The sequence below is a fragment of the Gamsiella multidivaricata genome (assembly GCF_025024155.1).
Source record: "Gamsiella multidivaricata strain RSA 2152 chromosome Unknown BC939scaffold_27, whole genome shotgun sequence".
Classification (NCBI taxonomy): domain Eukaryota; kingdom Fungi; phylum Mortierellomycota; class Mortierellomycetes; order Mortierellales; family Mortierellaceae; genus Gamsiella; species Gamsiella multidivaricata.
Genome location: NW_026251735.1, coordinates 30,954 through 56,584, shown reverse-complemented (window position 1 = coordinate 56,584; position 25,631 = coordinate 30,954). Strand labels below are relative to the sequence as shown.

Genomic DNA, 25,631 nt, shown 5'->3' with positions numbered 1-25,631 from the left:
GCAAAGATCCATAGAACCCGTACACACCTCTTTTTTTTTTTTTTTTTTTTTTTTTTTTTTTTTGAATGAGGCCGAAAGTTGCAGTTCAGTTCCGCTATTCTTGAGAGGGTTGAAAAAAAAGAAAAGCTGTCTCAACCTAATCGTGACACTCAAGGCACATCCCAAGTGGGTGTACATAAAACACTATCGCGAGAGTTACCGCGAGCCTATGATTCAGAGGCTGCGGGATGTTGTTGAGGCAAACAAGAGCTCCTTCTTTGAGCATGCCGACGGGATTGCAATCTCGCTGCATTCAAGCGCTATGATGAAGCGGTTTTATGAAGCAACGATCCAGGCCAAATATATACAGGAACTGAATGTCATGGTATGCTAGGGTGAGATATTGAAAGATTTACACAAGTTCAATGCCGCTGTTACAAAGGCCAATGCTCTTCAACTAATGGTTGATGGCACGCGCGAGTGATCCAAACCGAGGCTGATGTCGAACGCATCATGTTATGGCTGTCAATGCGATCCGTTTGTGCAGTTGATATCGAATGAGGGGATTGAGCTTAACTGGATTGCGCTTCCTCTGGAGGGTTGGGTAACTGGTTCCTAAAGCGATTAATCTTCGGCTTTAGTACGATCGAATCTTCGACTTACTAACATTCTCACAGAGGGCCTCAAGCTATCGGTGGGTCGCATGCCCGCTGGCATGGACTCACTGAAGACCCATAGTTGCGCGGCTCCGGCGCAAATAAGATCATAGGTTCCGTTCCTTACGCAACATCATTCGAATCATTATTAAACACTTTTCATCGTACACACATAAACGGCATTCCCATTAAGCCCCCCAACCTACACGGCGCCACTCTCTTTTACATTTGGTACAACGTGGTGTGTATATTTAACCATGCAAACATGATGGCTAATTGATTGGTGGTGATTGCTTGGGCGTAGTCGTAGCGGATAAGGTTATTTGCGACGAGCACTTGATGTTGTTTCTTGAGTCTCTATTCTGTTTTTCTTCCCTCGGCAGGCTTAAATCAATCCTGGGTCTGGCGCACAAAAACTGTTACCCACATTTAAGCAGAAGCGCCTTTGTTTCTTTATGAAAATGTTTGAATGAGCGTGATCTATAGAAATACAGCGATCTCCAAGCATTGTATAGGCAACGCTGACTCGATGCGAGGCAAACCGAATATGAGGAGGATGGATCAAAGCATCGACAACAGTAGCAAATCGAAGTAAAGCGCATCCATACTGTAAAAAGCGACCATTTAAATGTGCATCGGGCGTTTTCAGCTATATGATTCAAGGACATGTATGAAAGAAAAGGATGTTATGGGTCCCAGTCATGAGTGCGCTTCATACCACTTTCAAGCATGCCACCGGTCACACTTCAGTTGAGCTTTGATTTTTGTTGATCTGCGCGTACACACTTTCTCCTGATCCTTTTGTCTTTGATCCACCATCGCCTCGCTCATCCACTGATTTCACTCCACCTTCACTACAGATCTCAGCGACGACAATGGGGGCAAAAAAGAAAAAGGGAGGACGGCGGATCAGCAAAGACGACTTTGCTGAAGGTATCTTGAGACCAATTTTTTCTTTGGCGCAGTGCGCGTTTGGACCTGTCCGCTATAAGGCCCCGGACTCACATTTCCCCTCTTCAAATGCCACGCTCAAGATGATGCTATTCTGGCAGACATCCTCACTGGATCGTCTTATAAAGGCGCCGTTCCCAATGGCTCGGTACCGAGCGGCAATCCGGCCTCACCTCCTTCGTTGCCAACAAATGACTCCGTCAAGGATCCTATTCTAGAAAAGAGCGAAAAAGCCATTAAGACCGACGATTCATCAACAGCAACAACAGGATCGGAAGAGCTCACAGCCCCGCAATCAAAGACAGGAAAAGATGGAAAATGCCAACATATTAAGAACGCCATCAAACTCCCAAAGTTTCGAAAGGGGCTTGGTCAACAAAAGGATTGGGATCATTGCCAAGGGTGCATCAATGCCGAGATCAAGACTGAGAAACGGATCCAGCGGCTGAACTCATCCTTAGTTGATCTTTCGCTCTCAAATGCGGATAGTTCGACTGAGGCTTTGCCGGCAGAATCGCTGTGGATGTGTCTGACCTGCTGCGAGATCAACTGTGGGAGAGCCATCAAAGAGCACGCCCTGGCACACAATGAGGAAAAGAAGAACAATCATCCTTTGGCTATGAATTTGGGAAACATGGATTGTTGGTATGTGGACATGCTGAGTATGTATGAATGCTCACTCCGTAGATCGGCATTAACAACGCGATATATCTTGGGTATACTCTTAGGTGCTACGACTGCGACGACCAGGTTGTGCCAGGAAAGAACAGAAACCAGGTCATTCAGGAGTGCCAGACCACTTTTGAGAAGATCCTTCAGATCAAGCAAGCCAAGATGATAGGTATGCATGTCAAACAATGGATCGCGGTTATTCACATTGGTTGATTTGCTGACAGAAATTGTGGTACTGATCTACATCCAACCAATTTTCTCCGCTTGCTTATCACAGCTGCTTCTGCTGCGACATCCAAGAAGACAAAAGGATCGCACAGTACCACAACCACAGCCGTTGCTGTTACTGCAACTACACCCAAGGCAAAAGTGTTCACTCCGGGACTCCAGAACCTGGGAAACACATGCTTCTTCAACTCTGTTGCCCAGGTAATCACAGCGCTTGGTTCTGTGCTAGCATTTCCACTTTATAATCGCAGGATTCTCATAATTTTTATCCGTCATCGTCATCGTCATCGTTCATTAGGTCTTGACGGAGACAAGGTCACTAAGGACCGTTCTGTCTGATACCGGGAATGAATCTGCTGTTTTTCCAAAGTCCCTCGCCGCTAGTACTGATGCAGGACTCGGACCTCTGACTACGAACCTCAAAGAGTTTTTGAGTACGATGTGGAAGCAACAAGGCGGAACTGTCGCCCCTCGAGAGATCTTTACACAGATTACAAAAAAGTGGAAGGTATTCCGTGGGTTTAAACAGCAAGACAGTCAGGAACTTATGCGATATTTATTTGATGGAATCAAGCAAGAAGAGCTGGACATGATCAAGAGGCAGCTTGCAAATGAAGCAGAGGAGGAGAAGAAGTTTAATAGCCAGGGCTCCACGGAGGATGACACGGAGGACAGCACAGAAGAAGCGGATTCTGAAAAGAAAGAGGCAGAGAACGTGCCCAAATATGTGCCGTTCATTGATAGCTGCTTCTCAGGAAAACTCGTTAGTGTTATTGTCTGCGACGCATGCAAGAAGGTAAAGACGTTTCGAAGATCCGAAGTATTTCATTTTGAAGTGACAAAATAGTTCCCGTAACTTAACAATTATGCTGATGTTCTATTCAATCATAGTGTTCGTATGCGCCCGAGGACTTTTTCGATTTATCATTACCTGTGCGTGGCCTCACACAGAGTGGGCTATCTGCGAGATCAAGTCTGAAGGCTCGCTTTGTGGCATCGAAGCAGGCATCTGTCGCCACGGAAGCAGGACCTTCTTCAATCAGCGAGTTTTCTCTGGACGAAAAGGATCCAATCCCAGAATTAGAGAAACCTTCGGAGGCCCATATGCGACACGTCGAGAAAATGCTCAGGAACATTGGCAGCTCCGACTCCGAGACACTTTCAATCCAGCGATCCTTGAACCAGTTCACGAGTGTCGACTGCCTAGACGACGACAACAAGTTTGCTTGTGAGAATTGCTTCGAGTTGATTCGTGGATCCAAGCAAAATGGCGAAGCTTCGGCTGAGCAACCGGAGGATCAAGAGGGCGAGAAAGAAGGCAGTGATGAGGACAAGAGAGATCAAGAGGGCGACAAAGAAGGCAGTGATGAGGACAAGGGAGATCAGGAGAGTATACCGGAGGCTGATAAAATCGAAGAGTCCACAAGAAAACAAGATAAAAATCACGCATCTAATTCAGGAATGGAATCGCAATCGGACGACGGCGAAGAAGGAAACGAGCAGGCAGATCGGTTCGGTAACAGTATTCCTACGAAGACCTCCACAGCTGCAGCCAAGAAGCCGGCGAAGAAGGAGGAGGAAGAAAAGTACATCTTCCGCAAGGCGTACAAGCGATATTTGATCTCACAGCTCCCGCCAACATTGGTCCTGCACTTGAAGCGATTTGAGCAGTCTGGACGGTTCGGTTTGATGCGTAAAATCGAGGATCATGTTGACATTCCTGTAGAACTCGATATGAGCCCCTATTTCTTACCCAAGAGCGAGATCGAAGATGAAGATGAAGACCACGAACACTCACAGGACGACGGGCTCTCCAAGAAGTACCGACTGTATGGAGCGGTCGTACATATGGGCACGCTGGCTGGAGGGCACTACACGAACTACGTCTTGTCATCCAAGGTCGCTCTGCCCGAGGCGTCCAAGCCTGCCGTGGAGGAAAAAGAGAAGATAAACAAGAAGTCGATAATGGACGTGAATGGCTATGAGCTGCCTGATGTCTCATTGGCAGTTATATCGGCGCAGCAAAAGGAGGGGAAGAAGACTAAGGGCTCATCGGCCTCATTGGCATCGGTAGATATCGCTGGATCTGACAAGGATGTGGTCGATGCAGCTGCTGGGGAACAGAGGGAGGAGGAAGAAGTGATCGATAATAGGCAGTGGATTGCATGCAGCGATACGAGTGTTCGGTTGTCCAGTCTACAGGATGTCTTAGCAAGTCGTGCATACCTCCTATTTTACGAGCGCTGTTGAAGAGATCGGTACTGCCCAACAAATAAAATAAACGCGACAACGACGCACAGACAATCTGGGAATAAGGTTGGTGGCAACAGGCGAATTTGTAATTCGGCATGTAAAGCACGTCAAACGCCACGAGCATTAGGGTGTTTCTAGCTACCTTACAAGGGTCCGATTGAATTCTGATCTTCAAGGAAATAAGCGTAGGCTCAGTCCGAGTTGCCATTTTCCGTTCTCTGATTAAAATGGTTCAAGATCCCAAGTTATGGCGCAATGGATCTGTGCAACACGCCACGCTGCTTGCAGGATGGACTCTTCCTTTTTGTTATCAGACACACGGTCCTAGAAAACGAAATGGAAGTAACAGCGCTTGAAGCGCCGTTGAGCAAGCACGAATAAATGTGGCGGATGACTCTTTTCGGTTACTGGAGTGTGCGCTGCCTGAGATATGCCCCATTTTTGAGCTGTAATGGACGATTGACGATTGCGCCAACTGACGCTAATATCGACGCGGACGTATAAAAAGGATACCTTGAATGTTCACCACTAGCTATATTTCACACAAATACCTATCTTCTCCTTAGTCACCAAAGTGACATCTTCCTTCCGCTCATAAAAATGTCTCCATCCAACGTCCTACCCACTGTTACTAAGGCTTCCACTGATGCCCTCGCCGAGGCTGCCAAGTCAACCAACTCGACCTTTCAGCTTCTGTACTTTCCCCTTCATGGCCGCGGCGAACTGATCCGTGACATCCTTGCCTACAGCGGCGCTAAGTGGGAGGAGCTCCCTGTTGTAAGCCTTTTGAGTACGAGTGCTAGTCAGTTTCAGATACATGGAATGTAGACCTAATGCGTCACAACCCCATCCTCTGTAGGATTGGCCAGTGCAGAAGCCCCAGACGCCTTTCCGCGTGGTCCCTATAGTGTACGAGCACACATCTTCCGGAACCATCCTCGAGTTGGCCGAGTCCAATGCGATCGAGCGCTATTTGGCCCTAAAGTTCAACTTGCTGGGATCCAACATCTGGGAGGAACATCTTGTCAATCGATACTATTACAGCACCGATGTCCTCTACCAGGGATTCGTCCCTAGAGTCGCAGCAGCCAAACCTGAGGTGCGAGCAGAGGAAGCAAAAAAGTTCTATGAGGAGGTCCTCTCGAAGTGGATCACTATCCATGAGGAGCATTTGAGACAGAATGGCGACAATGGCCACTATGTTGGGCATCGCGTTACGCTGGCGGACCTCAAGACTGTCTCGGTGATCAACAGGATCCTGTTGCTGGTGCCCAAGGGCGTTGAGGCACCGCTCTCTGCAGAACTCACGCCTAGCCTCTGGAAGGTCAAGCAAAATGCCGAAAGCCATCCCTCCTTGGCAGCATGGAAGCAGAGCCAGCGTAGCCAGGAGCTGGATTCCAACACAAAGGCGCGTTTCGGATTTTAGTTTTGAACGCCTTTAGAAACGCGTTGTTTAGGGCAGGTGACAAAATAAAATAAAAAAGCCTTGCCGCTCTCCTCTCCACCTTCATCCATCGCCGCTGACCCTTGATATCCCCCCACCTCTGCCCTTCCCACGGACACTGATCACCACCCCACTCTCAGTTTGATGAGTACGGCCAGAAGAAAGCAGACCGGCCGATCAAATGCGCTTGCGCAGTCGACTGCAAATCAAGTCCTGTCCGGTGCAGAAATGCTGGTTCTTCAGCAGAATATAAAGCAATACATCATAACCAGTCAAGTAAGGAATCGCTTCACCATCACTCGCCTGTCCTTTTTTGGATCAAGATCGTAGGAATTGTCTATTGATCGTTCCTTCTTGCTGCGTGATCTCCACTCAGACGCGCGCGCTGACAGCTCATGAACTTGAGGAATTCGTGAAAATCAAGGAGCTGCTGCTGCCTTGTCTTCTTCGTTACTCGCAGCCTGCAGGGCCGCCTCTTATTGAGGAACCCACCACCAGTGGCAACAGCATCAGCATAAGCGGCTCAAGACAAGAGAAGGTGGCCTCCTCTCAACCCAGCGGAAAGGCAGCGGCATCTTCTCAAAGCCCATCAAGGATATACCCAGCAACACAACCACGATCATCAGCAGCAAAGACGGATAGTCGCACACCCTCGAAACCGAGTCAGAGCAAGGCCAAGTCTGCAATGAACCCGAAACGGACGCCAATCGTCACATCAGCGCCACTGCATCCTTCGGCCAGCCTCAATCTGGTGCCAGCTAGTACTCAGTCGACTTCGGCGCGTGGATTGGTGGCAAGTTCGATCAAAAAGGGAGACAGGAAACGGCCGAAGATGGAGGTTTACCAGGATCCAGAAAACGTACAAAAGAAGCGACCTCGACTTAAAGCCAAAAACAACGGGGAGGACTCAGACAAGGAGAACAGGGATCCACATGTCATTGATCATCCAAGGAGGAAGGTGCTTGGAAACAACACCAATATCGTTAACAAGACCACTCGGGTTTCAGATCCTAAGGGCAAGGGTGCTATACGAAATCCTGACGCAACCAAAAACAACACCAAAGCGACTATTACCTCAGAGTTGAAATCGACACCCAAGGCGCAGCAACAATCGGGATTATACTCGACCCCTGCTTCGACTATCGCTTTAGCGACCAAGAACCCGAACAAACGCGCCAAGGTTGCATCAGTCAAAAAGGAGCCAGTTCAGGAGCGATTAGCAATCTTTACGGACAACGATAGACAAGCAACTGGGACCGATCAACTGCCTACTCCGAGCCAAGAACAGACTACGGAGGTGCCTGATGCACCAGAAGCGCCAGCAACCCAACTTTTGCGACAGCCAGCTAAGGAAAAGGAGTCCGAAATTTGGGCGAAAGAGGTGCCCATATCGCTGTCATCAGCAAGCAGAAAGGTGCCGACGACGAACACGAGACAGTTCGGTACAGGGGCTATCGAGATTCTTCCCAGTGTTGAAGATGACGCTGTAGACAACGATTTGGATGTGTTTATCAAGACGGAATGCAGTACGTCTACGGTCAAGGCACGCATCGGCAGTGTTGGGTATGAGGAGATACCGAACTCGCAAGGCTCTGAGGATGATCTGTACAGTATACAGGGTTCTCAGGAGGAGAAGGCTGCTATGCGTGATCCCTTGACGGCTGATGCGTCAGAGGATGCACGTGATGATGAAGAGGAAGCGACTTTCCCGGCCCCCGGTTTCTTAATGGGCGATGTACTGGATGATCAACACGAGGAGGCAACCATCCCTGCGCCGAATTTCTTGCTGGATGATGCACTGGAGGACCAGAATGAGGAGGAGCGGACGCTTCCCGCGCCTGGTTTCTTATTGGACGATGTATGGGAAGATCAGCAGCAGGAGGAAGAGGCAACATTTCCTGCACCCGGTTTTCTACTGGGCGACGTTTCTGAGGACCAGCAAGAGGAAGCGGAGGCAACAGTACCTATGCCTGGTTTTCTGTTGCGCGATCTGCCTGAGGAGCCTGTCGATGATCAAGCTGGGTCGGAATCGACTAGCGATGCACGGGATACACGCGACATTATATCGAAAATGAGACCCGACCTTGGCAACGCAGTGATTCAGAGTACCAACTTTTCGGACGGAGTATGGTGTATTGACGACTACACTGGCGAAGTCTCATCTGTCATTTGCGGAAACAAGGAGCGATGGATTGCCGTTGAGACTACCTCACATGTGGAATTTTGGCAACTGCAAGATTTCAACACTCTACCCGAGAGCAGGTGGCGTAGGTGTGTTCAGGTGAAAAAAGCCTCATCATGTCCGATACAGGTAAGCATGGTCCGACAACCATAAACCATTTGCATTGGTTTCTAAATGTGTTCAGGTATTAGTGATAGCTCATTCATGCATTCACATACTAGGTCATGTTTGCTCCAGATGATTCTTTCGCTGTGGTTCTGAGCTCTCAGGAGCGCTCGTTTGTCAAAGTTTCGTTGGAGGACATTGGCGACTTGAATCAGCTCGGTCAACCGCAGTGCTGCGTTACTTGGAGAGGACCTAAACCATTTTTGAGCTGCCATGGCGTTATTGCCGAACGGCAAGACCATCAAGGTAGCCCAAAATCGGTCGCTTACCAGCTTGTTTTTGGGGTGGACGAACCAGGAACAATCTGCTTGATCCCAATCCCTGATGGCGACCTGAAGTCAATGAGTACATCTCCTCAGAAGGTGTGCTATCCATCAAACAAAGTTGCCAGCTCGATTGTGAAGGTTCGCAACACAACGTCGTTGATCCTGTGTTCGTTCGGAACCAATATAGTTTTATGGTAATGAGTTGTTTACGCGCGAGCACATGAAGAGCATGTGCAAGGTCAATGTCAAGCAAGTACTGATGGTCTCCTTTGTGCTTGTATAGGGACCTGCAAAGGCCCTCGGAGCCAGTGTCTACGGTGAATACCGCATCTGTCCTATCGATTCTTCCATCCCCTGTCCTGACTGCCTCTGCGATGATGCCATCCATCGTATCCGCGACGGTTCCAGCACAGTTCTTCAAAGAATGCAATGATGTTCTTCAGCCCGATTCTGTATTGCCTTCAGACCAGCCAATTTTGACGATCCTCAAGATGTGCGATACAGAGGTCGGCGATTCCGAGCAGATGAAAGGCGAGCGATGTGGTTTGTATGTGATGAAGGGTGACTCTATCGAACTTGTTCACAAGTACAAGGGCTCAGAGTAAGTGTTTTTTTAGCAGTGCTATCGTATCGTATGTGATGTGTTAACGTGTTATGCATAGGATTGACCAAACAATCATTGGCTATTGGCGAAAAAAATAGGTCGATTTCGTTCGCTTATTCATCACCACGATTCGTTGCTTGTCAGACGAAGAGCGATGGGAAGGACAGTCTTTGTCTGTGGGATATCCGGAAGCCCAATGCAGTGCTCGAACTTGCTTTGTTGGATGCGCCTTCGCAACGCGAAATCGGTATGCAGCATCAATCGCTGCTGCTGCAGCAGAACCTACAGAAGAGCGAGAAAGGAGATGGGGCATCGAATGTTGGCAAGGACGACGAACAAAAGGATAAAGCTGACATGGAGTATGCGGATATATTTTCTTCGCAATCCACGCTGTCCTCCCCGCCAGCAGATTTGTCTTCCTCGCCCTCGACATCTTCTGAAGATAATCGTACTGTCAAACCGAACGCCTCGGAAACCACTCCCCAAGCGCCTACGGAACCGCTCAATAGACATCCTGAGCGGGTCAAGGCGGAGGAACGCCAAGTGCGGCAGCCTACAGAGTGGATTGAATTGACCTCGGTTTCATGGACAGGCCACAAGAGAGTCCAATTCTCCATGCAGGCTGAGCAGCACTGGGCTGTGGTTGTTCAGCAGGACATTGCCAGGAGGAACCCATCGGTCATCCATATCATTGACTTGATGTCTATCCTCCCAATGGCACATGCTTGAGCGAGGCCTCACATATCCTCGGCATCATGGACATTATTTAATAGTTTTTCATGCTAAGAATGAGGCATATACAATAAATAGCATGCGGACAACGACGATATTCCCCCTTTTTATATGGCATGTAGATACAACGCTGCATATTTGTGAAGACGCAATTTTCAAAGGACTTGCTGCTGTAGGTCGATCTGCCAGTCAACAACGATCTCGGATTGATCCACCATGTCTTGTCGGTGCTTTCCATGATGCTTCTTATGGCACTTCTTATGGTGTTTTCCTTGGTGATTCTTGTCCTCTCCATGCTTGCGATGATGTTTCTTCTTTCCTTTGCGGCCATCATCACCATCGTTGTCATCGCCGTCTTCGATCTCCAGGAGATATGGGAGAGTGATCCTCTCATTAAAGTCTTCGAGCGAGAATTGCATCTATAAAAAGTATGGGGAGCGTGGATATTAGAACCAAGAGTAAGACATGAGCGGACGAAATCTGGTTGGGCGTCAACCTACGTGTTCACCTTCCATGATATCAAATACGAGTTTGCCGGCTTGGTCCATGGTCCTGAGGCCCAGCCAGTCTTTTTTGTACTGGTCCTGATCCTCCAGATCGACAATGTCCCCAGTCTCGTCTTGAAATCCGAACCACTAGCATTAAGAGTTTTTTTTTTTTGTTTAGTTACAAGTCCAAGTCCGCGTCCACAGATGGAATGAAAGAGACATGTGCGGGCTGACTTACGGCGGTTTCTTTGGGCTTGACGGTGATGTCATCCATGAACAAGAACATAACTAGTTTGTTAATACTGGAAAGGTTCTTCTTGTAGGTTGCATTCTTGGGTGTCAGCTCGTTATTGATGTCCGGTAAAAAGATGTTTCGCTGCAGATAGGTTTGCAAGTTGTGTGGATCCTAACCAGTGAGAACAGTCGAGAGCTAGAGTCAAATGCCTTTTTGTTCCTTGTTCCTATTCCTCGTTATCGACCGTCAATATGATACCTTGTAGTATTGGGCCTGAACGATGTGGTCGCGGACATATCTACTGTAGACACCACTCCTGGCAATGGAGCGCATCAGGCGACAGGATGGGTCCTCCAGCATGCAACCCGGGATATCAGAGACACCACCATGTTGCGAACCGAGCGTCACAAGATTGTGGACGGGTGGATCGTTGCAGCGCTGGATGTACGCACGCAAGAACTGGCCTCCTTGGGAGAATCCGACGGCATTGAATCCACCCTCTAGCTCCTTTACTGCCTTGAGTTGGTGGCAGACAACATCAATCTGTAATCGAGAAAGGGAGATGGAAAGACGGTATGGTAGCGGTTAGAGTGTGGGCAATTGAGTAATACCTTTTAATGCTAGAGTGTAGAGTGTCGTTGTGAGATAAAATAAACTTGCATGCTTATTCACGTTTCCGAAGAACCCCGCCCGCTGGTCTTCAGCCTCGGATGTTGCCAGCTAGACAATGGATTATAAAGAAATGTCTCTTAAGGTCAGTAAAAAAAAAAAAGAAAGCCCCGCTTCAGTGCATTATAGGATGCCCTAGTTGCGTAAGAACGTACAGCGATACTGTGGATAAAAATCTCTGGAGCGATTTCCTGGATGGAAGCAAAGAGCTCCAGCATACCGTCGGAGTGAGCAGAGTCACCCATGCCATGGTAGAACACGACGGGTCGAATGGGAATCTTGGCAGCGATCGCAGAGCTACTCAGAGCGGTTAATGCTGCCACTGAGAGCGAGAGTGGGAACGAGAGGACAGAGAAATGCATGTCTCCTGTTGGTGATGAAAAAGGGGAATGAGAAACAGTGAGAAGGAATGAGGGCGGCAGTTGCACCAGGACATGGGTCAAGCCCACGAGCGAAAAAAAAATAAGGTTGGAGGATCTATGGAAGACGCGCTCGGTTGAGGGGCCGACACAGACGGACGCACGGACTCACGGACGTGCAGCCAAAGGCAGTTCCTACCCAGGCCTGGTTGGAAGGGCCATGTTCCTCTTATCCCTACTCTTCTCTTCGCTCCACTTCCGCCATCGCTACGCCCGTCTTCACGCAGCCAGCGACATTGCTGGCCACCGCAGCCAATCAACTTGCTGGAAGCAAAAAGGCAATGGTGCTACTTTTTATTCGGGTGTTCGGGCCTGGAGGAAGGCATCAACAGCCAAGGAAAAACGCAAATCATTGTTTAGCAGTTTAGTTCAAGGATGGGTAGTTGTCTATCCACGCAACTCTTTAATATCTGTACGCAACAACTGTTGTGCTTCAACGATTCAGCAGAGAGGGAAGATCACGAGCGAGTTATCGCTGCATACTCGTGCTGGCCAGCGCTATCTGGAACGGAAAAAAAATGGATCGCGGACTCGCTACAAAGGCCATTTGCATGAGGAGGTCCCACGATAGCGTTTAGTCCTCAGCAAGTTTCATCCGCAAGCGAACACCGCATACGAAGTACACTTTGAGCAGTATTGTCAGAGGCTGCTCGTCCCAACCGCCATGGAGCGTACTGCAGAGGCTGAACATGATTAAGCAGTTAGCGAAGGGCTGAGGTTCATCGCGGACCGAGTTGAGGCCGGTCAGATCATCAGACACGAAGCATATTCGGGGTCCTATCCCTATTATTATTAGACCATATTTCTGCACTTTACATCTTATAGATGCTCTCTGAGTGTGGAGCCGTAACCTCCACTCCTCTTTTTCGCCATTCTTTTTCATTGAGCTCCCAACAGCTTTCGGCAATCCCAAACAACGACTCCTGCCTTAACTCCAACGCCGCTAGCGCCGGTCCATTCGAGGCAGTAATGCCCATGGGTTCCGCTTTATTACTGCCGAACATGACACTGCTCAATTAGGACATCAATGGCATGAAGATCGATGACCTCCTAGTCACATAGGATATCTCCCTTGCTTATTGTTACTCTCTCAACCAGCTACCATTGCCCCTGTCCATCATCCCTCTTCCGCCTGTTCCTTCTGCTCAAAGGGACGGTGAGTTAATGGCACAGCCACGTGAAATGGCGGTCTCTCTACTTTCTAGAGTTCCTTTTCATCCCGAATGATGGACATATACTTCCTCTCCTGCGTCAACTGCCGCCGTAAAGCACCTCTAGCATGTCCTTATTCATGCCCATGATAATCCTCGTCAGTACTCGTCAATTCCCTATCGATCTTCGACACACTGTGTCTTCCCTTCCCCAATAATATAATGTAGTCGGCGAGGAGCTGTAGGAGCAATCCAATAAAATTCGCACTTGGAAAGGGTGTGAAGTACAATACATTGACCGAGCAGCAGCATTCAACAACCATTTAGTAATAGGTGGAAAAACAAAAAAAAAAAAAAAAGAACGATCCATCGATATCGTCGCGTTCATAGTGCAAGATGAGATCGTCAATGATTAAGAAGCATCTACTGTCGCGGACTACAAGTTCGCAACGAATCTCGATTGTTTCACTGTCCGACGGAATATAAAAAAAATTGCTGCGCCCAAACCCCACATTTCGGGAGCAAATCGAAAAGCATATGTATCACACAAACTTTGTGATTCAGGATAGGCATCATGAGCCGACAGTAGACTACAAAAAAAAAAAACCTGAACGAGACTGACATCTGGATATCTAAACGACTCACTTTGTACATAAAAAAGGAAAAGAATGAATAGAAAGGAAAGTAAAAATATACAACTTCGTGTGCAAAAATGGGTGGGTGGGGTGTAAAGGGGGCGATTTATCTCGTTCACTGGATTTTGGAGAAGTAAGGCGTCATGAACTCAAAGAACGCAAACTGGCTTGGTTCTGTGCCATACTTGTACACAAAGCGCGACGCCAAGTATGATCCAAAGATCGCACGCACATAATTCTCAGGCACACGGTTCATGAGCTGGTCGAGTCCAACCTGCTTCAACAACAGGTTCGGGAACGCCTCCTCCAAGACCACCTTGCGCAGTGGCAGGTTGTCCCACAATGATGTATGTTGCAAATTCTCGTTCAAGTTCACAATCGCCAAAGACAGCTCATCCGAAAGAATCGAGCGAGGTGTCCTCGTGCGCTGGTGCTCCTTCCACAGGGCCTCGAACTCGAGCTGTGCATTGCGTTCGATGATCGTCTGTACCTCCTTAACATAATCCTGATAGAACGTTGGGATGTGATCCTCCGTCACCTGCATGTGCTCAGCAAACTCCTCATCCGTGAATGCCAGCGCAGCCAAGACCTCCAGCGACGAAGAGGTCACGCCCCCCTTGTTGGCGGACGCATCCTTGAACACAATCGCACCAGCACGCTCCAGGCGAAGACGAGCCTCCTGAGTGAAAAACAAGTTAGCGCCCTCGACAATGTACTTGAACCGTGGATGGTTCTCGTGGTCCAAAAGACGTCCAACATTCTGAAGGTCCACAGACTCGGGACGACCACCGCAAGGGACAAAGACTTGGCAGCGGACCATAGGGTTCAAATGGAAGTTGTTGCGGAACGACAGGCCATCGTCAATGACCTCGCCCGAAGGTAGCTTGATGTTCACCTCATCTACCAGCACACGGAATCCCTTGGGCGACAGTTTTGAGACATCAAAGTTCGAGATCATAAGACGATTCTCAGCCAGACGGCTGAGTTCCGTGCGGTTAATGCCTTCGGGATCGTATAGCACTCCGGATCCATCGACAATACCACAGGTCTTGTCCTTCGAGATCTTGATCTCGTTTGATCCCAAGTCTCCATCTGGACCTCCAGTCTGCAGCTTAGAGCAGTTCTCCTCCTTGAGACCCAGCTTGCGGTAGATACCCAGGACATACTGGTGGACAGAGCGAGTCGTCATACCATAGGTATCGTGAGGAATGCCTCCCAAGGACTGCGACTTGCCCGTAGTGAAGGCCTTCCAGAAGGAGGCGCCACGAACTCGTGCATGAGCAGATGCCCAGTCCATGTAATCGGCAGTACCCTCATCTGGTCCAAAAAAGAGAATCTCGGGTTTCTTGTACAGATCAACGATACGCTCCTTGATGCCAGGGGACTGTCCGAGGATCAAAAGGTCCAGAATAGCATCGACGTACTTCTCAAACGCCACCAAAGGCTTATCCTGCTGGTTGACATCCAATAAAATCGTTCCCTTGGAGCCGCCCTCAGGAATATCCTTGTTTTTACGCTGCTGTGTGGCAGCAAGGGCATAGTTCTCGTCAAAGAGTGAGCGCAAGTTGATCGAGTACGCCTCTCTGTTTCGTGAGCGAATGATGCGGATTCCTCCACGAGCGACATCTCGGAAACGCAGATGAAAACCACGAAACTCGGAGCCAATGACAAGGAACATGCCAAATAACTTGGTAGGGTACTCGATCTCGGGTAGGAACGATGGGTCCATGCGGAAGGACAGCGCAACCTTGGTGGGCTGGTAAAAGTTAGTCTTGAGGACGTGCTTGTTGAAGATCAGGAACGATTCAAAGACCATGAGCTCGTGCGAGTTAGAGGTCGTGCGGCGAATCTTTTCGTAGAGTTCCTCCTCAGTCAAGATGGCGTCCGTGCGGAGACGCTGGTACGACAGAGTGGGCTTGAGCGAATTGACAGCTGGGTTGACATAGTGGATCATGGCAAAGTTGATGTAGAGCAGTTTGACGAGCTCGGGGTAGGTCTTGATGATCTCGAGAATGTAGTCGCGGGTGAAGGTATCGGTGCGGAGACGCTTCTTCATCTTAGTGAGAACATCCTGATGGGTCGAGTTACTGGTATCGAGGATGTTGACGAGCGAGACGTATTCGCTTCCGAGACGGTTCAGGAAGTGCTGGGCAAAAATCCAGCCAATGTAACCGTAGATCGACTCTTGGACCGATAGCTTATTTGTCTGGAAGAAACTCTGGAGAGGGGTTATGGGCAAGCAGTAGACCAGCGAAGCTTCCTTGATGATCTGGTGGATCGAGTGCTCAATTGGCGGTGCAGTCGACTTGGGGATCTGGTTGAGATAGAGCGAGATGATCGTGATACCGTTCGAGAACTGTTCGACGTACTTGCGGGTCGAGTACAGGTCGTAGTAGTGGTACAGATCCGAGATGGCTGAGAAGAAGGACTGGGTCGTCTGCTGTTTGTAGGCCACGACAAGACGACGCTCGCGGGAGCCCTCAACCTCGAACATCTCAATGACAGGACCAGTTCTGCTGAGGGCGATCCTCATGATGGCAGAGTAGATTTCGAGGGTGTTTTCGGTCGCCTTCTCGAGGAAGCTCTTGTCGGCAGTCTCGCGGATGTCAGTCTCCTGCTCCTTGGTCGGGTCGGGATTCACAAAGGAGCACTCGCGCACAAAGTAGGTACGCAGCTGGGTCGAGGATGAGGACGACACAGTGCCCTTGGAGCGGTAGGACTCGAGACGGTAGGCGCGCTCCGTGTTACTGACATCGAGGTATTTGGCGTCGATTCTACGAGAAAGATGAAGATAAGGTCAGTTACCCGTGTGTCCTCCCTGGTCTTTTCTGCTGTCTCTTGTTCCTCATGTCAATCCCGTTATTTTGCTATCTTTGTGTCTTTTTTCTATAAATAAAGCCAATTCAACCTTTTGTCCAGCAAGCACCACCCAATTCTTTCTCCTACTTCCCATGCTCCAATGTTGCTTCTAATTTCATACTCTCTTTATCACAGCTCACAGCTCTGAATAAAGGAACAAAATCCAACAATCATGATGGAGCGGGTATGTCCATCATTCCATTGGGTTTCCCCTTGGGCTCCTTCGCTTTTTTTTTTCCCTTTTTCTTCGGCCAATTGTACGTGCCATTCATCTAGCTTGGAAGCATGACAAAAAAGCTGTCCAAAGAACCCCTAACTTAAAACAATCACATAATGGGTCCCCTCGCCAATGAAGATCCTCGTGTTTGCATATCATCATATCAACCTCGTTACCTCTTCTCATGTTGTGGACCATAGAGCTGAGATACGCCAGGGTGGGAGGTGTGGATGTAAACAGCACCCTCCTCGGTCTCGCGCTCCAGGTTGATGTCGAGCCCATTATCGTTTTTGGTGTAGGCGAAGATCTTTGCGCCATAGAGGGCCATGATGTGGTTGGCGATCGAGTCGACGGACTCGGAGGCAAAGTACATGTCGTCAATACCCAAGTTCCTATTGTTCAATGCGGAGGTGAATTGGCTGTGTCAGTATTCCGCTCATTCCATCTCTCATCAGCAAGCACGACGGCTCATCTTGTCGTCGTTCACTTTGATTTCCTGAGTCACTACATGCGTCCATTGGCTATACGCGCTTCCAGCTGGAGGGAGCAGGCTTTTAAACTTACCCATAGAACCACGACACTTCGTTCTGAGCAAGAGCAGCAGGGATAAAAGCCTTCTCACTCAGGTACTCGGTAACCTGGACCATCTGATCCTCCTTGCCTGGGAATGCATTTTCGATGTATCCGGATGTGTTTTTGACGGTATGGGGCAGCACGCCGGAGTGCAAGCGATCAGCCATGGTTGCCGACTTGTGATGTTATGATATATGGAAAGAAGGTTTGAGGTATGAAAGAACAGATGTTAAGAGAGGAAAAAGAATAGAGGGATGAGAGAAGGAATAGAGTGGGTGCAGGAGTTGCGGTTGAAGAAAGAGAGAAAAAAGAAAGAAAAAGAAGAGAAAGGCATTCAGCGCGGTGTTAACCCTGGGCATTGGTGAGTGAGCTATGACCAACTTGTCCTACTTTTCTTCCCACGGAACAAAGGCCATGGCATGGATGCAAACATTGGTCCCTTTTTTTATTTAGCTTACGACGCGCGGATGGGAATCCTTGTTCATATGCATGAAGCCATCCTGGACACCCATCATACACTTAATTTCACTTTGCTCGGTGTACTTGGAGTAGCACCTCAAACCAACCTAGCAGCACTTCCGGGAATGTTCACGGGCCATATCTGGAAACATCTCAGAGCTCAATTGCGGACGAAGGCGGTGCTCGCCTCAACCCTCAAGGATGCCTAAACCCTCTTTGTTTTCTCCACATTTTATGCGCACAAGGACAGCGGTATTATATGATAGGAGTTTTTATTAATATTTGTACACGAATAAATAGCAATTACATTGACGAATGTTGTTGTTGTTGTTGTTGTTGTTGTTGTTGTTGCTGCAATGAGGGCTGTTGCTGCTGCTGTAGAGCCGAAAACGGATTCCATGGAAAGTAATCGTCGTAGATCAATGAATTCTGCTGATTTAGTACAGGCTGCATGTTCTGCTGCTGCTGAAGCTCGTGTTGCTGCATCTCCTGCTGGTGGTGAAGCTGCAGGTATCGTATTAAATTCGTTGGAGTTGCTTGTATACCTCCACTATTGTTCACCCCGCTTCCATTAACGCCAGCACCGCCATTGCCACCCATGTATGGCTCGTCAGACATGAGAAAGCTATGCAATCTTGGTGAGATATTGAACAGATTGCTAGAGTCTGAGCTCGGCGAGTCCATGGTGCGATTTAAAGACGTAGTTTTCGTGTCAGAGATTGCTGGACTGAGTCCCGTAACAGAGCTCATTTCGTCGCTCATAGGTCCAGACCCTGGGGTCTGTGATGCCTGTCCCATTGGCTTGGTTGACGACGAAGGAACGGGTACGTTTCCCATACTGCCGAATCCCAGGCTATCCTGCATCATATTAGGCGTCACTTGAAACGAATTGGACAGGAACGAGATATCACCTTGCGGCAAAGCGAAGTCAAACAAGGATCCCAAGGACTCTGTCTGGATCTTCTGTGCTTGATTGTTGCCATAGTTGCTTCCGTATACCAGAGGCAGGCCAAATACGGTTCCAGATGGTATTCCCTGGGGCGAGAACTCTTGCTGCTGGCTCGACATCGATGAGGATGCTAAGAACGATGGGGTGAATCCGCCTGGCGGTCCAAAGGCGAGTGATGACAGCTGCGCCGCCTGCTCCTGCTGTATCTGAAACTGCTGTTGCTGTCTCTGGATGTTGGCATTCTGTATCATATCAATGGATTGCGAGAGTGCTTCCTGCTGCTGCTGTTGCTGCGCATAGACATCCATCAAATGGTTGCCCATATTTCCTGTTGATATAGTTACCCTTCCTGCTTCATTCAATGGTCCAGAAGGTGGCTGTATCTGCATTGGCTGAAGTATATACGAGTCCTGTTGCTGTAATTGTTGAGGCTGCTGCAGGATCGAATGACGATAGGTGGTTTGGTCGATTGACTGCCCATTTGATTGCTGGCTATTTCTCCCGCCTCCGAGATTTGAACCTGCATTAGCTGGCACAGCACTCGGCGCTTGCATCAGTTCAATATCGTCAGTGCTGGATAAAGAGAGTCCGCCAGTCTTTCTTCCTGTGGACTTTGATATTTTCGTTGCCCTCGATGTCTTGGCCTGCTTTGAGCCCTTAGGGTTGATGGAGTCTTCTTCGTTTTGTCGTTTTTCTGATGATGTCGGATCCTGCTTAGCTCCAGCTGTCTCCATGATAGACCCATTTTCAGCGGCATTGTTCCTAGATGATGGTGGCTCTTCAGCCTTAGACTTCCATCGCCTGTCGAACTCCTGGTTGATTTGCTGAATCTCGAGCGCATTCATCCGCGCCCGATGTTCCAGTAGCGCTTTATCTTGTGGGTGCAACTCTTTTTTAATTTCGAGACTGACAGACCGTTTCAGTGTCTCCTCCGACACCGACAGCTGCCTTTGTTCCTGTTTTGCCTTATCCAAGACCTGCATTTCTGTGGCTCGTCTCCAGAGCGCTATCAAACCAGAGTCACTCTTGAGGAAAGAACTGATTGAAGCCAGTTTGCCAGTTGCTTCCGGTGCAGTTGAGGCGCCGTCGGGCTCTGATGATACATTGTTTGTCTCCGATGTCGGTATCCTTTGTGCGCCCAACAATTCTGACGATCCACTGATTCTACCAGTAGAGAACATTGCGGATTGGTTATGAATATTTCCCGAGCCTTCCTGCGATGCGGCTGCTGCCCTGGATGCCGCTGCTGATGAGCTGATCTTGGATTGAATAGAGTACAGATCTCGGATAATATAGAAGAACTTGTCAGCCATGGACCAGTATGACTTCATAGTCTGTAGGATCTTGACGTGGATACTCAAGCTGCGTCGCGCTCTGGATGCCACAGCCGGATCTGATGCAAATGCATTTGTGATATGACTATTGGCAACGAAATAAATATATTAGCGACAACATTCAATGGGAAATAGATCCATTGCTATTTCCATCGCATACTCAGCCCATACATGGTCGCCGTCGTAAACACCGGGTAAGCGAAAAACGCCGAGATAAAGATTCGCGGTGGACAGCTGTAGGCTTGTACGAATTCGAGAACATCGGAAACTTTGCTGGCTGCATCTGCACATCGAGCAATTGAGTTTTCCACAAAGCTCGGGTCGAGAGGGAAGGCAGCCTTATCTGCCGCGAGAATAGGTCGATGGAGCAGAACAACTGCTGTGTGATAGATGACATGCATAAAGACAATGATGCAGCCCTCACCCTTATCCTTGACCATCTTTCCATTCTCCAATGAGTATGCGAGACGGTGCGGGATGGACTTGTGCCAGGCAGTCAAGGCGGTATCAATCACCGAGAACTCTGAGCCTCGCTGATTTGGTGGGATGGCCTTTTTCGATCGTGGTCGATTCACGTATTGAGAGACCTTTCCTAAGACTGCCACGATGCGGATCAAATACGCGAACGAGCTGAGAGCATGTCCTGTGCTCTGCCTCCTGGTCTTTGGCGATGCTGTTGAGATATCCTTATGTTCGAGTGCCTCCTGTGCCTTTTCGGTGGTGTTCGCGGCTATATCCGTCGATAGGGTTACATCCAGTCCACTCTCAGCTTTGTCTTCATTCCGTTTGTCCTCGTTTTGCTTGTCCTGGGCTACTTCTGGTACTGCTGCCGGTTCGTGTTCGGTTCCTGAAGAATCATCACCGCCGTCCAGCATTTCCGTGACAACTGGTCTCTCGTCGCACCAATCATGGTCCTCGCTCGGTAGTAAGACCTCGCAGTCGCGTTCATCCATCATCCTTGGCCTACCCGATGAGGACGAAGCCAAGACGTCCAGCATGAAACATGCCCAGAACGTCCTCCGTCGCGTCTCACGCATAACCCAGTCTCCCTTCAAATAGAAAACCGGGCTACTGTCCTCGCGATTCAGACCCAGCTCCTGAGCTTGTCGGAAAGCCATACCACCAAACATCCATGCCCTTGGGCCCCTGGCTGCACCGTATTCATACATAGAGAGAAACACCAATGCCTGGACATTTGAGACCGTGGGAATATCGATAGAGTCGATCAGCATTCCACGGACACTGGTGGCAAAGGGCTCTCCTGCCAAAAATGCCGGGGTGGTGACAACATCGGGATGATTGGAAAAGCGGGCGACGGCGGCACACATGGCGTTCAGCAGATTTGGCGAAATCTTCCCCTCCTTGTACTGCTTCATGAATGTTCCGGGATGGATAATGGGCAATTGGAAATAGATCGAGTCGAAAAAGAGTTCGATAAGGTGGTCGAGAATGTCTTTTCTGGGGATTTCATCCTTGATGCCGTAGATCGGGTTCTTGGGCCGATCTCTGTGAGGTAGTGTCGATTGTGAGTTGTATTTAGGCCCCACGATTGGCTTGGTTGGGTCATTCTGCTTGTCGTATTCTGTATACTGCGAGTTGTATCCCGATGTTGTTCCAAAGTATCGTTCCTCAGGATCTCCCCTCGTGCTAGACTCGCCGTGTACTCCATCTGTTGCTGGTGATAAAGACCGTCTGCTTCCTGGCCGTAGGCGCGAACTAAGGATCGCTTTCGAGTCCAAGAGTTCTGGGTCAATTGCGGCTGGTCCATGCTGCAGCAACTGCTCCATCTTGTCCAATCGCTTCTCAAGAAGCTCGATATAGCCCTGGCGAGGTCCTCTCTTCTTCATGCTAGGCAGATACGTGCAATTGACGTTGAGCTTTGTGCAATTGGCACAACTTGGTTTTACGCCATCTAATAATCATGCATAGCAAAGGCTCGTGTTAAGATTCGTTCCTGCATGCTTGTGGTACCGATCGTGCTGCCAAGAGGACCTATGCCAGTGTTTTGGCTGCAGCATCCATTGAACACAATACACCTTGCTCTCGATCAAGCCGGCGCTGTTGTTGTCGCCATCTTTTTTTTTTGTTGTTGTTGTCCTTTTTTGTACATTCATGATGACCAACCAGCAATCCAGCCCGTCGCCATCCCATGAAACGAAGACACTTACCGCATTTGATCTTCTTTTTGCGGCAGGGATCGCACGCCTGGGTCAGTCGTTTTCTCTTTACGGGCGCTGTTCCGTCAGTGGCATTATTGGCCTGTCCCTGGTCTTGTGCTGGGTCCTGATCGTGGTCGTGGTCGTGGTCGTGATCATGAACATGATCATCATCATGATCGTGGTCATGGTCGTGGTCGTCACCGGACTCTGAGGACTGACGTTCTTCCTGGGTGTTATGGCCAGCAGCCGTAGGAGAGGAAACCCGGTTCTTGGGCATGGTTGTCACACAGATGCGGTTTCACACCGGCAGACTAATATCCAGAACGCCTTGAACAATGTATTGAGTGAATAAGAGAAAGGAGGGAAAGAGGGAAGAGTGCAAGGTGGTGAATGAATGAGAGACGCAAGAGGGTTTAATTGAAAGTGGGGGTTGGGATGTTCAGTTGAGTATGGTCTATGCTAATAGGAATGAATCGAATATGGCTGATGAGCGAGTGGAAAGGGAATGGAGCGAGAGAAAGGGTGCGAAGGAAGAGAGATGGCGGTGGGTAAAGAGGATTAGGGGTCAGAAGGAGCTATTTGCTCGCGTGGCGGAGAGTTTTATTCGATCGGCCCAAAATGAAAGAACTGAAAACGATATTCCAATAAATAGAATACAAGACAGCAAGGTAAAGGGACAAAGACGGAGAGACGGAAAGAATGAAAAAGATAGAAAGAAGACAGGGCAATGAAAAGGATGAGCGTATTTGCAGTTTACTTTCTTCCGCTAGCAGAAACAGGACATGAAAGGTGAACAGATGCCACCAATTGGATTTCCACTCAAAGATGACAAAGTCCAAGCACTGCATTTTTTTGATATGCAGCGAGCACGAACACATGTGTGTACAAGGGACCCCGATCAAATGAGCGCATTATTCTGCCTCCGAGGTGTCAGGGCTCACTGCCCATTATTAGAACCAGGCGGAGTCGCACGCGTTTAGTTTGGTCACCGACCTATACTTCTTATCCTCATATTGAAATATGTTTCGAACGTGCGCCAATTTATTGCATAGATCCTTGTCCAGCACATGGTAAAAGCGTAGCGAATGACACATGTCTCTCTCTTTTCTGTCCTGCTCTATTCGACTCTAGCTCGAATGATCTTGACAGCCTCCTTGGGTCGATCACTTGCATCTGTTGCTACAAGACCCATCCGGCTGACAACTTTGATTCCACCTGAAACCCTTCCAAAGATCGTGTGTTTGTTGTCGAGCCATGGCGTGGGAGCCAGAGTGATGAAAAACTAGGTCGGACCAAATTCAAATCAAATATAAAGGCGTTAACCAAGGTTTACAACACCACAATTGTTACAAAACGTAACCAATAATGCACCGAAGCTGAGTGATTGGCCGTACTTGTGATCCGTTTGTGTTCGGTCCTGAGTTGGCCATACTCAAGATCCCTGCTCCTGTGTGTTTGAGTGCTGGGTGAAATTCGTCTGCAAACTTGTCACTAAGACGGGGGTATGATATAGGACATGTCGGTCAGCATTTCAGCCTGCGTACAGTTTCAGATTCCATGTCATATGTTTGACTAAACTTCATTGTAATAGCCGTACCCATAGATGGAGGAGCCTCCACGACCAGTGCCTGTTGGATCGCCGCCTTGGATCATGAAGTCTGGGATGACGCGATGAAACTGGTGAATCCATGTTTGAAGTGTTAGGGGATAAGCTGTCGAGAGCCACATATCCTCTACTCTGCTCGGATTGATGTCTAACTGAACCCACTTACGACAACATCATTGTAGTATCCTTTCCTAGCCTGAATAAAAAATACAACCCATTCTCTGTCATTATTGCGCCGCTTATTCAGATGTCCACGCCTTCAAGACATGCCGAAGTCGCTAAAAGTGCCCCTTACCAGTTCATAAAAGTTCTTGCATGTCTTTGGCGCGTGCTCTGTGTACAGTTCGATGGTGATCTCTCCCTGTTGTTGCATTGTCCAAACGATGTTAGCTCACAAGCGAGTTGAGTTGCCATGTCCTGATCCGTACTTCCATTGTGCAAGTTCCAGTTATTACCATCGAGGTTTCCAATACGACGGTCGACATGGTTGCGATGTGAATATGAATGTGCGAAAGGAAGGGTTAAGCGTTTCCCAACAAAGGGTCACTCCTCAGTCAAGAAGATACAAAGCCACCATTCGTGGCAATTAGGAGAACACACAAACACGTTCATGTTCGTCCTAAGTTGACATTTGGTATCGGTTTTATTCTGCGTTACACGAATCCAAAGAACGTTCTCCTTCATGCCTTGCTTTGGACGCAGAGTCCGACACCAAGGACGACCATTGCCATGCCCAGCCAGGATCCTAATCATATATCAACAACATGAATGTTTGTAAGAGTTCACGAAAGGTGGTACAACGATGTCACACTTTGGATGTTTCGAACGCAATGTTCTTACGAGGTGATCCTATGCTCTCGCCCAGAAGGATACCAGCCAGAGTTGTGAAGATGAAAGTAAGCGAGTTGGTGATGGGCACAGCGAGTGAAAGGTCGGCTTTGCCCAGTGTATGATAATATACGACCGACCCGCAGAGGTTCAAGACCAGTGGCAACACATACTATCATTTGCAACAAGTACGCGAAAATGAATAGGTGATAAAAATAAAGGTCGGCTATACTGTACCATCGTCTATGATCCATTACAGCCAGAGCTGACATTGAAAAAGTGTCATACCTGCCAACGCGTGAACAGGTACCAATATTCAGCGGCAGTCTGAGACAGCCACGAGTTGCGCTTGATGGTCTCGAGACCTTTTGAGCCATTCTTTATGAACGGATTCGTAAATCCCCAGCATAAGGCGACTATCATTGTCGATAAACAATGTGGGGCAGTCCAAGGTAGAGGAAGCGTCAGCATATGAAACGTTCAAGTACCAGAGTGTAGCGTCACGGATAGGCTTGGCCAATTGAGGCAAATGTCTTTTTGAGTCCGACATGGATTGGCAACAGTTTCCAAGGCATAGATCTTACCGAGGATGAATCCAATTGCGTTTTCAGGAAGCATGGAGAAGTATGAGTCGAAAAAGGGACGAATGGGGACCACGGTCGTGAGAGGAAGCAAAGTACAGTCAAAACCGCTAATTCCATGCATAATTTCAATTGCAGGAAATAACAGATCCTCGACTATGGATCTTTGGGCTCAGATGTTGAATAGTAAATCAGCGCCCTGGCGCAAAAATGATAATGCTTTACTTAACTCGGCCTTTTTGAGTTCTGATACAGTTGCGGAGCTGTTGCCTTGGGGACCCAAACACCATAGCAAAGTTGCGTCTACGCGCAAACTAACAGTTTCTAAGGCAGGACG

The 25,631-nt window shown here is 48.7% G+C and overlaps 9 protein-coding genes across 9 annotated transcripts; 4 read left to right on the top strand and 5 right to left on the bottom strand.

The window, feature by feature from the left end:
* Window positions 1–2,336: 2,336 nt before the first annotated feature.
* Window positions 2,337–4,788, top strand: BC939DRAFT_449197 (uncharacterized protein). Its single transcript, XM_051555348.1, has 4 exons — window positions 2,337–2,427; window positions 2,536–2,687; window positions 2,785–3,282; window positions 3,378–4,788. Exons 1-4 carry the CDS (start codon window positions 2,421–2,423, stop codon window positions 4,734–4,736), a joined length of 2,016 nt encoding a protein of 671 aa, XP_051412901.1. The 5' UTR covers window positions 2,337–2,420; the 3' UTR covers window positions 4,737–4,788.
* A 501-nt stretch (window positions 4,789–5,289) lies between these two features.
* Window positions 5,290–6,240, top strand: BC939DRAFT_449196 (uncharacterized protein). The gene is made up of 2 exons (XM_051555347.1): window positions 5,290–5,516; window positions 5,599–6,240. Exons 1-2 carry the CDS (start codon window positions 5,340–5,342, stop codon window positions 6,163–6,165), a joined length of 744 nt encoding a protein of 247 aa, XP_051412900.1. The 5' UTR covers window positions 5,290–5,339; the 3' UTR covers window positions 6,166–6,240.
* Window positions 6,241–6,243: 3 nt separating this feature from the next.
* BC939DRAFT_449195 (uncharacterized protein) lies at window positions 6,244–10,221 on the top strand. Its single transcript, XM_051555346.1, has 5 exons — window positions 6,244–6,459; window positions 6,560–8,494; window positions 8,587–8,990; window positions 9,080–9,397; window positions 9,499–10,221. Exons 1-5 carry the CDS (start codon window positions 6,328–6,330, stop codon window positions 10,127–10,129), a joined length of 3,420 nt encoding a protein of 1,139 aa, XP_051412899.1. The 5' UTR covers window positions 6,244–6,327; the 3' UTR covers window positions 10,130–10,221.
* On the bottom strand, window positions 10,222–12,003 carry BC939DRAFT_449193 (Alpha/Beta hydrolase protein). The gene is made up of 6 exons (XM_051555345.1): window positions 11,680–12,003; window positions 11,516–11,575; window positions 11,114–11,398; window positions 10,859–11,026; window positions 10,633–10,767; window positions 10,222–10,551 (listed from the first exon to the last, which is right to left on the bottom strand). The coding sequence occupies exons 1-6, from the start codon at window positions 11,884–11,886 to the stop codon at window positions 10,288–10,290; spliced, it is 1,119 nt and encodes a 372-aa protein (XP_051412898.1). The 5' UTR covers window positions 11,887–12,003; the 3' UTR covers window positions 10,222–10,287.
* On the top strand, window positions 11,979–12,634 carry BC939DRAFT_134507 (uncharacterized protein). Its single transcript, XM_051550096.1, has one exon. It carries the CDS (start codon window positions 12,104–12,106, stop codon window positions 12,512–12,514), a length of 411 nt encoding a protein of 136 aa, XP_051412897.1. The 5' UTR covers window positions 11,979–12,103; the 3' UTR covers window positions 12,515–12,634.
* A 1,029-nt stretch (window positions 12,635–13,663) lies between these two features.
* BC939DRAFT_134488 (Glutamate/Leucine/Phenylalanine/Valine dehydrogenase-domain-containing protein) lies at window positions 13,664–17,271 on the bottom strand. Its single transcript, XM_051550095.1, has 2 exons — window positions 16,982–17,271; window positions 13,664–16,503 (listed from the first exon to the last, which is right to left on the bottom strand). Exons 1-2 carry the CDS (start codon window positions 17,176–17,178, stop codon window positions 13,845–13,847), a joined length of 2,856 nt encoding a protein of 951 aa, XP_051412896.1. The 5' UTR covers window positions 17,179–17,271; the 3' UTR covers window positions 13,664–13,844.
* An 869-nt stretch (window positions 17,272–18,140) lies between these two features.
* BC939DRAFT_502486 (fungal-specific transcription factor domain-containing protein) lies at window positions 18,141–22,556 on the bottom strand (the record flags this gene model as incomplete). The annotated part of the gene is made up of 3 exons (XM_051560285.1): window positions 18,141–20,205; window positions 20,292–22,032; window positions 22,289–22,556. 3 exons carry the CDS (start codon window positions 22,554–22,556, stop codon window positions 18,141–18,143), a joined length of 4,074 nt encoding a protein of 1,357 aa, XP_051412895.1.
* A 742-nt stretch (window positions 22,557–23,298) lies between these two features.
* On the bottom strand, window positions 23,299–24,532 carry BC939DRAFT_134254 (cyclophilin-like domain-containing protein). The gene is made up of 6 exons (XM_051550094.1): window positions 24,341–24,532; window positions 24,181–24,246; window positions 24,052–24,081; window positions 23,877–23,956; window positions 23,674–23,770; window positions 23,299–23,561 (listed from the first exon to the last, which is right to left on the bottom strand). Exons 1-6 carry the CDS (start codon window positions 24,368–24,370, stop codon window positions 23,397–23,399), a joined length of 468 nt encoding a protein of 155 aa, XP_051412894.1. The 5' UTR covers window positions 24,371–24,532; the 3' UTR covers window positions 23,299–23,396.
* Window positions 24,533–24,565: 33 nt separating this feature from the next.
* BC939DRAFT_502484 (uncharacterized protein) lies at window positions 24,566–25,331 on the bottom strand (the record flags this gene model as incomplete). Its single annotated transcript, XM_051560284.1, has 4 exons — window positions 24,566–24,630; window positions 24,726–24,885; window positions 25,002–25,129; window positions 25,298–25,331. The coding sequence occupies 4 exons, from the start codon at window positions 25,329–25,331 to the stop codon at window positions 24,566–24,568; spliced, it is 387 nt and encodes a 128-aa protein (XP_051412893.1).
* Between the last annotated feature and the right edge of the window lie 300 nt (window positions 25,332–25,631).

What these genes read in the sequence shown, in the direction of transcription:
- BC939DRAFT_449197 (XM_051555348.1), top strand. An exon ending in TCTTCAACTCTGTTGCCCAG is followed by an intron (nt 2,688 to 2,784) that starts GTAATCACAGCG and finishes ATCGTTCATTAG; the next exon opens with GTCTTGACGGAGACAAGGTC. An exon ending in TCTGCGACGCATGCAAGAAG is followed by an intron (nt 3,283 to 3,377) that starts GTAAAGACGTTT and finishes ATTCAATCATAG; the next exon opens with TGTTCGTATGCGCCCGAGGA.
- BC939DRAFT_449196 (XM_051555347.1), top strand. Translation starts at nt 5,340, where the DNA reads ATGTCTCCATCCAACGTCCTACCCACTGTTACTAAGGCTTCCACTGAT. An exon ending in AGTGGGAGGAGCTCCCTGTT is followed by an intron (nt 5,517 to 5,598) that starts GTAAGCCTTTTG and finishes CATCCTCTGTAG; the next exon opens with GATTGGCCAGTGCAGAAGCC.
- BC939DRAFT_449195 (XM_051555346.1), top strand. Translation starts at nt 6,328, where the DNA reads ATGAGTACGGCCAGAAGAAAGCAGACCGGCCGATCAAATGCGCTTGCG. An exon ending in AATACATCATAACCAGTCAA is followed by an intron (nt 6,460 to 6,559) that starts GTAAGGAATCGC and finishes ATCTCCACTCAG; the next exon opens with ACGCGCGCGCTGACAGCTCA. An exon ending in CCTCATCATGTCCGATACAG is followed by an intron (nt 8,495 to 8,586) that starts GTAAGCATGGTC and finishes TTCACATACTAG; the next exon opens with GTCATGTTTGCTCCAGATGA.
- BC939DRAFT_449193 (XM_051555345.1), bottom strand. Translation starts at nt 11,886, where the DNA reads ATGCATTTCTCTGTCCTCTCGTTCCCACTCTCGCTCTCAGTGGCAGCA. An exon ending in TTTTTATCCACAGTATCGCT is followed by an intron (nt 11,576 to 11,679) that starts GTACGTTCTTAC and finishes TCCATTGTCTAG; the next exon opens with CTGGCAACATCCGAGGCTGA. An exon ending in TCAAGCCCAAAGAAACCGCC is followed by an intron (nt 10,768 to 10,858) that starts GTAAGTCAGCCC and finishes TCTTAATGCTAG; the next exon opens with TGGTTCGGATTTCAAGACGA.
- BC939DRAFT_134507 (XM_051550096.1), top strand. Translation starts at nt 12,104, where the DNA reads ATGTTCCTCTTATCCCTACTCTTCTCTTCGCTCCACTTCCGCCATCGC.
- BC939DRAFT_134488 (XM_051550095.1), bottom strand. Translation starts at nt 17,178, where the DNA reads ATGTACTTTGCCTCCGAGTCCGTCGACTCGATCGCCAACCACATCATG. An exon ending in GGTCCACAACATGAGAAGAG is followed by an intron (nt 16,504 to 16,981) that starts GTAACGAGGTTG and finishes TCTTTCTCGTAG; the next exon opens with AATCGACGCCAAATACCTCG.
- BC939DRAFT_134254 (XM_051550094.1), bottom strand. Translation starts at nt 24,370, where the DNA reads ATGTCGACCGTCGTATTGGAAACCTCGATG. An exon ending in TCGTATTGGAAACCTCGATG is followed by an intron (nt 24,247 to 24,340) that starts GTAATAACTGGA and finishes ATGCAACAACAG; the next exon opens with GGAGAGATCACCATCGAACT. An exon ending in GCAAGAACTTTTATGAACTG is followed by an intron (nt 24,082 to 24,180) that starts GTAAGGGGCACT and finishes TTTTTTATTCAG; the next exon opens with GCTAGGAAAGGATACTACAA.